Source organism: Squalius cephalus (assembly GCF_949319135.1).
Source record: "Squalius cephalus genome assembly, chromosome: 9".
Lineage (NCBI taxonomy): Eukaryota > Metazoa > Chordata > Actinopteri > Cypriniformes > Leuciscidae > Squalius > Squalius cephalus.
The window spans coordinates 40,731,396-40,744,765 of NC_137130.1; the positions used below are offsets into that span (position 1 = coordinate 40,731,396).

General features: G+C 38.4%; 1 protein-coding gene and 1 long non-coding RNA gene across 2 annotated transcripts; both read right to left on the bottom strand.

Moving 5' to 3' along the window:
• Positions 1 to 1,187: 1,187 nt before the first annotated feature.
• Positions 1,188 to 2,608, bottom strand: LOC307164671 (uncharacterized protein; the record flags this gene model as incomplete). Its single annotated transcript, XM_079881705.1, has 4 exons — positions 1,188 to 1,865; positions 2,053 to 2,119; positions 2,266 to 2,552; positions 2,596 to 2,608. 4 exons carry the CDS (start codon positions 2,606 to 2,608, stop codon positions 1,648 to 1,650), a joined length of 585 nt encoding a protein of 194 aa, XP_079737831.1. The 3' UTR covers positions 1,188 to 1,647.
• Positions 2,609 to 8,936: 6,328 nt separating this feature from the next.
• Positions 8,937 to 13,041, bottom strand: LOC307163985. Its single transcript, XR_013822179.1, has 4 exons — positions 12,765 to 13,041; positions 11,970 to 12,035; positions 9,205 to 9,256; positions 8,937 to 9,006 (listed from the first exon to the last, which is right to left on the bottom strand). It is a non-coding gene; the product is annotated as an uncharacterized lncRNA (long non-coding RNA).
• Between the last annotated feature and the right edge of the window lie 329 nt (positions 13,042 to 13,370).

The following is a 13,370-nucleotide window of genomic DNA, read 5'->3' on the forward strand; positions in this document are numbered from 1 at the left end:
ATACGTATTTGGTTCTGATTCTCTGCTTGCAACAAGGTTTATTTTACAGTGCTAAATTTTTCGTTGTGAATTTACAATAAATAATTGGATAAATTTTGCATGACTTTCACAGTAAGGATTACAGCAATATACTGTGAAATATACTCACAGCAATTTACTGTAATTTTATATCTGTGATATTACAATGCATTGTTGTAAAAGCACAACTGTATACTGTAACTTCACAGCTTCAATGACAAAGCAATTACTGTGATATTACCGTACATTACTGGGGAATTACAATCTTTTGCTGTACATCATTACAACAAGGCCCTGTACTTTTACAGTGTGTACTGTGAAAGTAATGTACAAGTTGACAATAATTTACTGTGAATTTACAATGTATACTGTGGAAGTCATGCTAAAATTGTCCAGTAACTTACTGTAAAAGTAATGCAGATGAAGCTTCCATTTACTGTGAATTTACAATCATTGTACAATTAACCCCCTCCCCCCAACAAACAACTCTGAGGTAAAGTCAATGTTAGCCCAATGGCATATTTATTAACAAGTAAATATTTTTCAATGTACAGCAGATGCCAAAAACTTCAAGAGTTCAAGAAATTCAACTTTCTAGTCATAAAAGCCATCTTAAAATGCAGAGAAATTGTGCAAACTTGCAATTCAACTACCTGTCTCACAATTCAACTATTCAACTAGCTGTGACACAATAACAGTAATGGACAGGATGGGAATGAGGCCTTCATGGCAAGATAATAGAGCAAGGGAGAGAGCGATGAAGGAATGTCGTAAAGGGGTCAGGCGCTCCTCTCAGTCTCAAACATTATAATGAGTCCACACGCAACAGCATTGTGTAAAAATCTTGTAGTGCTAAGTTGTCTTGAAAAATTACAAAAAGAACAAGGCTACTCAAAACTGAGCCTGACAACTACCTTAAAAACTATGATGCCCACTCAAAGTCAATAAGTTTCCTCAAAAGGGTGCTCACATGAGGGTTCATTGTTGTCCGCTTCTTGGTCTTTGAGCCTCTTTCAGGATTGATGCCCAGGAAGCACCTGTTAATGTGAGAGTTTCAGTTTTAAATAGACTTACAGTATGTATTGCATTTATCAAGGTGTGCTTTTTGCTGTGCTTTTTCCCCACATCAAACCCTAATAGATTTATAATCCAAACTTGTTAGATCTTACTCTCACCATAATTTTTTTTTAGCCATTTTTAGCCAAGGTGCCTCAGGTTAGGTTTGCCTGAGGCAAAGTGGTTGATTTTCTACTATGAGAGGCCATATCAACATGCGCCGCCACTGAAATGCATCTTCACGCAATTGGCCAGTTGGTAAATTAAAACCAAACCCTGTTGAAAGTATGACAAACACATCCTTTTCAATTAAGGGCCTGAGAGCATTTTGTTCTGCTTTTAAAGAAACTTTCATCTACTTCATTCAATACATTCGCATTTCACAATAGACGTTTCGAAATCATCATCACATAGCATGCCCCAAAACAAAATAAATAGCTGTGATTGGACCGGCAGGTATTTGTCAGCATAACGTGTAGAAACCCAGACTGATCTGCAGAGCGAAATTGAATGAGTTCGCGAGATCAGGATGGTCTCACCAGGCTAGCCTCAGGTACCTCGTTTGTCAGCATTTTAGACCTCAAGACAATCATTGAGTTGGAAGCCTGTACTATAATGTGAATTCCTTTGAATGAACTCCAGCGTCGACGATCCAGCGGCAGGATACTCAAGGTTGAAGACGTAATAGCTGCTGAAGAAAGCAGCTACTCCGTGTAAAAAGAAAGGGTGTGGGCCCATCACGACATGTCCCTCGATGGATATAAGCCATCCAGAGGGCTTCATCATGTCACCTGAAATGAACAGATACAACATTATGTGTTATGAGCACTTTGCGATCTGCTTAAGATACAAAGGGCTATACAAATGTAATTCTTATTATAATTATAATTATTATTATTTATTGTGGTCATGTAGATTTCTAGAATGAAAACAAAATAATGAGTTAGAAATGTCGATACTAGATCAAAGTAACATTACCTTGAATGATCAAGCAGGGGGTGCTGGGGAGTTCTGCAGTATTGACGTCCACAGCAGTGGCACATGGCTGTAACATAGTTAACACACAATAGCATGGATTTAGGATAAAGGATAAATATTGTTCATTGGTCAGAGGTAGTAAATCATGCAAGGTAAATGTTGATAATGTAATCACTCATTTTGCATTTTAAATATTTGAATAAAAAATCTTACATCAACTTCAAGCATCAAACTCTCTTTCGGCTCTTTGAAGTACAACATTAGGAGCAGCAGGATGCAGGTAGCCTTGTCAGAGTCTGGATCATAGCAGGCCAGAACATCACGGATCTTGGGGTTGTCCAGTGTTGCACAGCAATCCAGGATGGTCTGTCCTCGTCGACTAATTGCCTCCTGTAGCTTCTGAAGGACATCAATTAGGGCTGTGCCGGTAAACTTGACAACCGCACCACCGCGGTTGTAAAGCACCACCGCGGTGGCTGAGTAGTACCGGCGGTGGTTCGCTGAAAAAAAAAAGTGTATATGAATGCTGCGGTAACACTTTACGGTAAGGGTACATGAATTATCATGAATTCATGTATAAATTCATGCATGAAATATGCATTCATTCATGCATTAATATCTCATGAATCATCAGGAACTAACACGAGTTCAACGTTTTTCATTCAGGACTTCATGGATGAACAACACCTTAATTAAAACATTAACTAAGATGAGTACATCATCATGAATTATGATTTATTACGCATGATCATGATGTTTTCTTTGTTCACACAAAAAATTGGTCTTTACCACCCATTGTGGATAAAGCTATGGTTATGGTACATGAATCATCATGAATTCATGCATAACAAAGTATTAATTCATGCATGCAAGACTACTCTTCGAATTATTAAAGGAATGTACAAAAATCCACATTATCTAATGCATGCATACAGGCTAGAATAGTATATCAATTAATGTGAGAACTTTTTTTCTGAATTATGATCTGAGTTATCCAGCATGTTCATGTCTTCTTCATAGCCTGCAGGTAAATGGACAGACCCCAAAATTGGCCAATCACAGCACATAACATACAAATTCTGTTGGCGTTCAAATCCAGTAGTCATCATTAACTAAGCATTATTTATCAATGATTTCATCATGTGTGTGGCCCCTCAACTAAAGTGGTGACTTGGTGCTTTGAAACACTGATGAACAATGTGATTACACTTGGTGCTTTTGAAACACTGATGATCATGTGATTATGATCTGAGTTATCCAGCATGTTCATGTCTTCTTCATAGTCTGCAGGTAAATGGACAGACCCCAAAATTGGCCAATCACAGCACATAACATACGAATTCTGTTGGCATTCAAATACAGTGGTCATCATTAACTAAGCATTATTTATCAATGACTTCATCATGTGTGTGGCCCCTCAACTAAAGTGGTGACTTGGTGCTTTGAAACACTGATGAACAATGTGGCATAACTGTGAAATGACATGAATATGAACATGAAAGTTCAAGCCTTTGCAAACAATGTACTGTGGACACAAATGGACTTTGATCTTAACTTGCAACGTGATCTCATGAGAATACGTGTGTATTTTTACGTAAAGTGTAGTTCTACCATACATACATTTATTTATGTTTTATACACACAGAAACGTATAATACTGACAGTGGACAGCACAAAAACGTAATTTATTTACTTATAAACAACTTATACAAACAACGACGTACAAATTTGGGTGTATTCCTATTTAATTTATGCATATTAAAATCGTGGCATTAATGTTTTGACACATAATACATCTACGTTTTAATACACTAAAACACAACATAAATTCACAAAAGAAATCAATTTTATTATCTTAATGTGATCCAAATCTTTAGAATCCATACGTTGTTTGCAAGAAACAGATCCAAATGCAGCCCTTTATCCAGTGATCTTCATCTCCATTTCTCAGCGGAGACCGTCAACGTCAAATCCCGCGCTCGTGGTGAATTCAAATTCAAAAATTGCGCCCGAAGCGTTACGACATGTTTTACGGCAGTGATATCAAACGCTCATTGGCTCTCGCATGCTTCGTCACAGATTGCGACATGCCATGTTTAAGTTGTGTACTACATTTGAAATGGAGAAGCGCGCGCGCCCTCACAGAGCGAAGCGAACAGCGAACCGAAACCGAATCAACATTTTCATGGATTAATAACTTAAATTCTGCTCTGTAACGTTACCTCATACATAACTATTATATAACGTTACTGCCAGAGAGGACTGCGACACATCGTCATCATGTGAACGACTTTTGGTACCGGTTTTGACATTTTCTCAAATAAATGATTGTGATTGTCTGTCTGTTGTTTTAATTTATAATTGTAGTTACGTAGTTTTAAGAAATGGTTAGGTTTAGGGGTAGGATTAGTGGCTCAAACTATCTTTTAATGCTACATTGTTAATAAAGCTGCCATTTCCCTACACATATCTGTCCATTACGTTTTATCCTTTTAATATTATCTATAAAATGGGTATGTTTAGGTGTGGAGTTAGGGTTAAGGGATCTTACATTTATAATCTATTAAATGGTAAAAGGGAAATTATATCTTTATAATATGAAATATTCGTAAATAGTTTAACGTACGTTTTTTAGCTGTAAAATCGTAATAATGTTATGTAACTTTACTGCTTTATTCTGAAACCAAACTGTATAAACCAGTTAAATCAACAGCTGGAAAGAGCTGAGAAGGAATTCAGTACATGCACCATGAACTTTATTTTAAGTGCCTGTATATCTGAAGGCTCTTTACAAAACCATAAAGCTGTTTTACAATTTCATGATATGGAGGAGACGCATCAGCAGCTTTATACGTTAAAAGGTGACTCTTTACCCAAATAGAGATCAAGCTGTTTGTGAAACATTTTTTTTAAACAGCTTTATGGTTTTTAACTGGTTTATACCGTTTAAGAATAAAGCAGTACAGTTAAGATCAAAGTCCATTTGTGTCCACAGTACATTGTTTGCAAAGACTTGAACTTTCATGTTCATATTCATGTCATTTCACAGTTATGCCACATTGTTCATCAGTGTTTCAAAGCACCAAGTCACCACTTTAGTTGAGGGGCCACACACATGATGAAGTCATTGATAAATAATGCTTAGTTAATGATGACTACTGTATTTGAATGCCAACAGAATTCGTATGTTATGTGCTGTGATTGGCCAATTTTGGGGTCTGTCCATTTACCTGCAGGCTATGAAGAAGACATGAACATGCTGGATAACTCAGATCATAATTCAGAAAAAAAGTTCTCACATTAATTGATATACTATTCTAGCCTGTATGCATGCATTAGATAATGTGGATTTTTGTACATTCCTTTAATAATTCGAAGAGTAGTCTTGCATGCATGAATTAATACTTTTTTATGCATGAATTCATGATGATTCATGTACCATAACCATAGCTTTATCCACAATGGGTGGTAAAGACCAATTTTTTGTGTGAACAAAGAAAACATCATGATCATGCATAATAAATCATAATTCATGATGATGTACTCATCTTAGTTAATGTTTTAATTAAGGTGTTGTTCATCCATGAAGTCATGAATGAAAAACGTTGAACTCGTGTTAGTTCCTAATGATTCATGAGATATTAATGCATGAATGAATGCATATTTCATGCATGAATTTATACATGAATTCATGATAATTCATGTACCCTTACCGTAAAGTGTTACCAATGCTGCTTTACATTAATATTATGACACACAAAGCTTTGTTTACAAAAGAAATAATAGGTTAGCAATTAAATGTTATATCGCAGCCATGGAAAAGTTTGAATTCATGACGAATGAGAGAGTTGTAGCCTACGTGAGCCCATAAACTTAAGCTTTGTCGGCTTTGAATTGTGGTTTGCGATCTGGTCACCCGTTTATCAGCGAATTTAAAAATATTCCATTAGTTATTCCTTATAGAAAGCTTGAATTGTCTACTTTTAAACAAAACAATTCAAAACGAAAATAAACCGACTAGCATATGCTTATGTATTCCGTATGAAGTGTGCATTTCTCTCTAGGCGCGTTCACTGCGAAGAGTGAGCATCGTCAACTTCATCTTTGCAGCCCGACACTGACACACACACACACACACACACAAAAAAAACACTTTATTAATAAACAATTCAAATGTCTCCTTGCTATATTTGACACGTTCATAATCATTACTTTTGCCGGTTCTTTGTGACAGCTGTTATGTGCGTTATTGGCAGCGTCACCCTCCGGTTACATGAATGCGTCACCACTGCATCAGCGCCAGAACATGGAGATTTTATTTTAGAGAATGATCGCACAACCGACATTAGAACATTAGATATTCTATAATTAAATCAACTAATCGAATATTCAAAAATCGTGACTCATCCCTGCATGGAATCTCTTTTTTCTTTTCCCATATCTTCACTCGCGTCTCGCCCAAAGACGCGTTATAAACGTTTCTTCCTTTGTTCGCTTTTAGGTCGATTATTTTCGTATTCTTTACTGTGGTAAAGTAGAAAAAACACTGTAGGACAGATAGCCTACATTTTAACAGTTTGTGCTTGTTATTAGACATAGGCCTAATGATAATTGGTAAGGCGCGTCAAGTTCATTTTGTAAAGCGCGTTTCACACGCGCGGGGGATTTTAGTTTGGCTTTCTCTGGCAGCGCGCAAACAGCCTAAATGCCTTGCCCTTGTAGAAGATAAATTCGCTCTTCATACCTTATACAAGTAGATCGATGGTCTCTTTCCTGCTCGTGTCCCACATCCCTCTCAAAGCGCAGAGCGGTAGGCTTTATCACGCGCCTTTGTGTGGAAATATTAAACGAATTTTTTTTTTACATTTTTTTTTTTAAAATAGATTCAACTTTATTATATTTACCAGTATTTACTGATATTTATTCCAATGCTTTACAGGCTTTAGTGTGTTTATTATTTGTTTTTTCTATTTATTTATTTCAAAACAACCCCCCCCCCCAACCACCGCAACCTCAAGGGCATCCAAGATGTAGGTGTCTTTTTTTCCGCAGTAGTTTCAATTTTGATATTTTTTCTTGTTCTTGTCTGTCAGTCATTTAATGCAGGTCTATGGTCACTATCTGAAAGAGCATGCACAGAGTCCAAATTAAACAATTCCCCATCGTAAGTACACATTGATGGCCTAAGACACGAAACGAGCGGTTTGTGTGAGAAAACGAACAGTATTGATATCGTTTTGACCTCTTATACACAACCACGTCCAAGTGATCTGAGGGCGCGCGCATCCTGGTGTGTGACGTGTACGCAGACTGGTGCATAGATATATACACTAGATATAGCCTTAAAGACATTCGTTCCAGTGAACTGCCGTAGACAAGGCGACATCTAGTGTATATATCTATGCACCAGTCTGCGCACACGTCACACACCAGGAAGCGCCCGCGCCCTCAGATCACTTGGACGTGGCTGTGTATAAGAGGTCAAAACGATATAAATACTGTTTATTTTCTCACACAAACCGCTCGTTTCGTGTCTTAGGCCATCAATGTGTACTTACGATGGGGAATTGTTTAATTTGGACTCTGTGCATGCTCTTTCAGATAGTGACCATAGACCTGCATTAAATGACTGACAGACAAGAACAAGAAAAAATATCAAAATTGAAACTACTGCGGAAAAAAAGACACCTACATCTTGGATGCCCTTGAGGTAAGCTAAAACATACCAAAATTTAATTTCAAAGTGAACTATCCCTTTAAGGTATTTCCGCAGGATGACGTATGTCTTTTCCATCATTGGTTCTGCTCTCTCTGCCCCACTCATTCCTTCCTCTGTGTATACAGACATACAAATGTATTGTTAGTACCCAAGTAACAATTTGGTCTTGTAGCCGCCCAACACACACAGTGTTCAGATCTTGACCAATTACTAAAGTCTAAACAAAATTACCCAAAAAGACAGTAGATGGCATGCCTGAGTAGATGTTCAGCAGATCCCTCTTCATATTCTCCAACGTTGCCTCGGTCTCCCCCTCTGGCAAATCTGCTGGGCCCCACCTGACACACCTAGGAGTGGGCATCACAGGGTAACAATACTATTGGGGACAGTTATAGCTCAGAAGTTGGAGCAAGTCGTCTCATGACTGAAGGGTCAGCAGTTTGATTCCCTGTTGTGACTGTCTAAATAGACCCATCCCACAGAAGTTATGTTACAGTGTAATAGTGTTGTAAACACAGGTGTATTTTATCAAGCTAATTAAAGGGATATTCCACCATTTGGGGAATTAAGCTCATTTTCCACCTCCCCTCGAGTAAAACAATTGATTTTTACCTTTCTCCCGTTCATCCAGCAGTTCCCTGAGTCTGGCGATACCACGTATAGCTCCAGCCTAGCATAGATCATTGGATCGGATTAGACCATTAGCATCTCGCCCGCAAAGTGACTAAGATTTCTGGAATTTTTCCTATTTAAAAGTTGTCTCTTTTCAAGTTAGAAAGTGCAATAAAACTAACGGAAAATGAAACGTGGCAATTTTCTAGGCTGATTTGACATGGAACTATACTCTCATTCTGGCGTAATAATCAAGGAACGTTGCGAACATGGGCGCAGTGATATCACGCAGCACCTGAAAGTAGTCCCCGTTGCATTCTACGGGGACTATTTTCATGTGCTGCGTGATATCACTGCGCCCATAGTACGTTCCTTGATTATTACGCCAGAATGAGTGTATAGTTCCATGTCAAATCAGCCTAGAAAATTGCCACGTTTCATTTTCCGTTAGTTTTATTGCACTTTCTAACTTGAGAAGAGACAACTTTGGGTGAATGGCCCTTCATTAACTTCCGACTTTGGATAGGTTTGAGGTATTTCACCAGATCCCTCTCCTCCTCCAGCATGGTGGTAAGAAGGTCATCAGGGAGACCAGGCAAGTATGACCACACTGCTTCCTTGACCTTGTCTCATTAAGTAGTGAATCATGAAACACTGTAATTTCTCATTTTTGCCATCCCTACACTGTATGCATATTTCCTACTATAGTCTGTTCAATCAACAAAGCAAATTAAAGACAAAATCAACTTTTTTCAAGGCTACCAAAAAAAACAAAAAAAAACTTTGTTTGCTATGACTACATAGCCTGCTCTACTACTCACGTCTCTCCTCACGTATCCTGTATCCTCACTTTCCTCCCTGCTGATACTGCCTCTGGAAAAGAATGGTGGAGAGCAATAAGGGACTGATCATACACATTGTATGCTGAAAGAGGATAGTAGTCCAGTAGATCTTCCTGCTTAATGCACACATAATTGTCTTGGGCCACTCCTAGGTCACAGTACACACCTGTGTCATATAACTTTACAAAAGTATGTTTCTCTGAGACAAAATAGACCGAATTATGAACAACAATAACTAGCATAATCTTCCCCATAAGAAGCCCTTCATCACTGTTCTCTAGTAAAATGTACATCCCCCTTCTGTAATCTGTGCCTTTGACTGTAACATAGTTACAAGCCACTGCCGACTGTAACTAGAATGGACAACTGGCTACAGATGGCCTGATCCTGTCATTGTAATCGTCAACATGAAAATCAGTCCCCTTTTCTGCTTGTACAAGTGGAGGGGACAAGTTTCCTGCACTCAAGTATGCTTGTAGAAGTTGGTGCCTCTCTGCTAGAGTTTTGCACAAATTCTTAAATTTGTGCAATTTTCTGGCACACTGTTTAAAAAATGTATGTTTGCTCTCAAATCGGAGTGTCCATAGGCGAATAAGTGGGCCAAAGTGAATGATGAGAGATGGATAGTGGCACAGATAATGGTGCTTTGGTCTGAGGGGGGCATTGGGGAAAAGCTTTGTCCTGTTGTCTATGTACTCCTCTATGAGGACTTTAAGATACGCAACCTGGCCCTCTGTAATGACCGGTGCACAGATGAGCTCAACAATCTCCCTCAGCTGCAAAATGATTTGCCACACCTCATTTTCGCAGGTATCTTTAATCCTGTCACCCACCATGAGTGGGAGAAGTCTAAGCAAACACCAGTTCTGAACTGCATGCCCACTGAGTTTGTCGCTGCTGGGAGAGAGGTCTGCTGGTTTGTCCTTACCATCGTTAACTTCATATCTGAACTGGTTCTTGCACCTGTTTAACTGCAGGTATGTAAAATGATTATCCTCAACTAAATGGCGAATATATAAAGGAAGGTCATAAGCTATGACTCCCTCAAATAAGTCATGGCCTAGACATGGTGGTAGGCCAGGCTGGCAAACATGGAAATGTGAAAGCTGATTGAAAGGAGAGTCAAACTTGATGCCGCATACAGAGTCAGTGGCAGTAGTTTCCTGCTCTTGCAAATTACTTGCGTATGATTGGGCTGTTCTTTTGGTACCACACGATATAGGATTAGTCAGGAAATCATCTCTACACACCTCACAGTAACGACAAAAATAAGTAGACCGACTGAAGTTCTCCAAGAATCCCCCAATAGAATGGGATCCCAGGTTGTCTCCTGCAATGGCAACCAAAGAGCCCTTTAGTACAATGCCATCAGATGTGACTACACCTCTCTGCTCCAGAATTTTGAGGCCCTCAATCAGGGGAGCAAAAACTTTATTTACCCCAAAATACTTAAAGTCCTGTTCCCTAACTAAAAGAACAAGTTGCATCTGATCAACAGAAGATCTATTGTGAGGCAAGATGTCAGTCAGAGTTAGGTAAACTGCTAAAACCTTGTGCTTTTTTTCCCCTGAGCCCAGGGGGTTGACAACCTCAAAGGCATCTTGGTACAGTATTAAACCAAGTGAAGAAGGGTCAGCTTTCAACATTGGATTACTTTGAAAGCCTTCTCCATCCTTGACATCCTGATAGACAGCATCAGTAGATGGCTGCAAACGTGTCATGGTATACTGTTCGCGTAGAGACTCATTTTTGAAAAGTGTCACCAATGTCTCATGTATAGGAACATACTGAGCAAAACATTCTTTGTCATTTTCATCATTGCCCAAGAGCAAAGGAACGGGATGAACATAGTTAAAACACTCTTTAAAAGCAGCCTTCCTCTTTGCATCTTTACTGAGCATTCCCCTGTTATAGAGTGTGAGTAGATCATCTCTGTTCATTTCCTCAGTGATGCTGCTTATAGTGGCCTGAGGGATTCCGAGTTCTTTTAGTTTCTCACTCAGAATGTTTAGGGAATTGGACAGTCCAAGTTCATGAGCACTCTGAAAGCCATCAATAATGGTTTGAATGGTGCTTGCTGGTAAGAGTAGCTTAGATTGCAATTTCAGGTAGAAAAGTGTAAGGTTCTGTAAAAATAGGTTTTCGTCGACAGCTAATGGCATTTGTGGCTCATTATGTTCCTCGGCAGCCTCTGAATATGACTGACTGGGTCCTGGCAATGGCTCTGTAGCAATAGACTCGTCTAAAACAAGGTCATCTAAAACTGAATCCTCTGCACACCTATGTTTTCTGGAAATATGTGAAGCAAAAGTCATCACGAAAGTGAACGTGCAATCACAACCTCTAAATGGACATCTAGTTACCATTCCTCCCCTTATGTGCATCTTCAAATGCTTAATAAGAGAGGCCAAAGTGTCACACTTAAATGCACAAGCCTCATGCAGACATTTCAAGGGTGTGTCAGGTGGTAGAGCTGATGTGTCAGGTGGTAGAGCTGATGTGCCAGGCAGTATAGGCCCAGCAGCCTGCAGGTAGGACCTATGCTGCCTATACATATGAATTTGCAGTCCCGTGTGTTTTCTGTACCTCCGTGAGCAGTCAGGCACCCCACACTGGTAGTGATAATTGGGGGTATTGCTATGCAGTTTTGTGTGCTGAACATAGTTACACACATTCTCAAATACATGCTCACAGCCAACGAATTTACAGTTGAACATTGTGGTGCATGTTAACTAGTCACCTACCTAATCTATTTCTCCTCACTCTTAGCCTGACACTGAACAGGATGGTTAGCCTCACCCTCTGATGACCTGGAAAGAAAAGAAAAGAAAAAGGAGAAATTACACAAAGGCAACCAACAATAAGAATTTCAGTTTGAATGCAGATTATGATCATTGATCATTGTAATTTAATTTTAGCCGTATGTCAAAAATGATAGTGGTATATATATATATATATATATAGTGTTTTTTTCTGTTGCACTTTGAGATTGCTCACTCAATGTAAAGTGCATTTACTACTTTTACAATTATTATTCATTCATATCAGTACAAGTGGGAACCCTAGTGTTAAAACCCTCCCGTTGTCGAACACGACATGAGACTAACTTACTCCAGTTAGCTCAGTCATGTTGTAACTAGGATATCCGCTGGAAAAATATTTTTTCATGGACCGTTTGAATCACTAAGTTATTAAAGTTAAACAGCTAACGGTTAGCCCTGCTAATCTATGATAACCTTGACTAATTACAGAAATGTGCACACATAAATAGTAATGTTTGTCCCATCATTGGTTTTATAAACTTTACAAACACCAGATTTGTCTAAACGGTGATAGTGACATGAAAAATTATAGCGAAACTCTCGTCATTACTAACATTACTACTATTAGCAAATGCTGTGAGAGAACTTTCAACAATTCCGGGCACTTGCTAACAAAATGTGAACTGTGTCATGCGATAAACGTTTATTTGAAAGTAAATATTATTATCATATTAAAATAACATGGGTGTAAGAGCTGCAAACATGCATGCTGCTCACCTTCTCCATTCAGCCCGGAATAGAAGAGGGACACGACGGCGCCTTCAGTTCAAAACAGTTCGGTTATGTCATGTGACTTCCCAGAGCATATTTCAATACAATATTTCACTGTAATAATACTGTTTAATGCTGTGAAATCCTTATTTTTTTTTACTGTGTTGCTGTGATATTATAGACCTTGTTGTGATATAACAGCAGGTTTTAGATTGCAAGATTTTACTGTAAAATAAGAGTTAAATGCTGTAAAATCCAAGGATACTGTAGTTTTTACAGGTATTCATTGGGATATTACAGGGAAACTTAATTACAACAAGTTACTGTAAAATAATACTGTTAATTATTGTGAAATGCTGGTAATTTCTAACAGTGTAGGCTCTTAGTAGTACAGTACAGTAAGAAAGACATTTCCCTCCCCTGGAAATGAACATTTCTTAGAATTGATTAACAATTAACACTGAGTGTTCACGGGACGAAAAGGTGGATTGATTGTAATATTCATTTTACTACATTAAGTTAATTCTATTAACTGATCCAAATATTCATAATCAATTATAACAAGTTTTAATGGCACGACCAAAAAATTATTATTTAGTTTTATTCATGGTG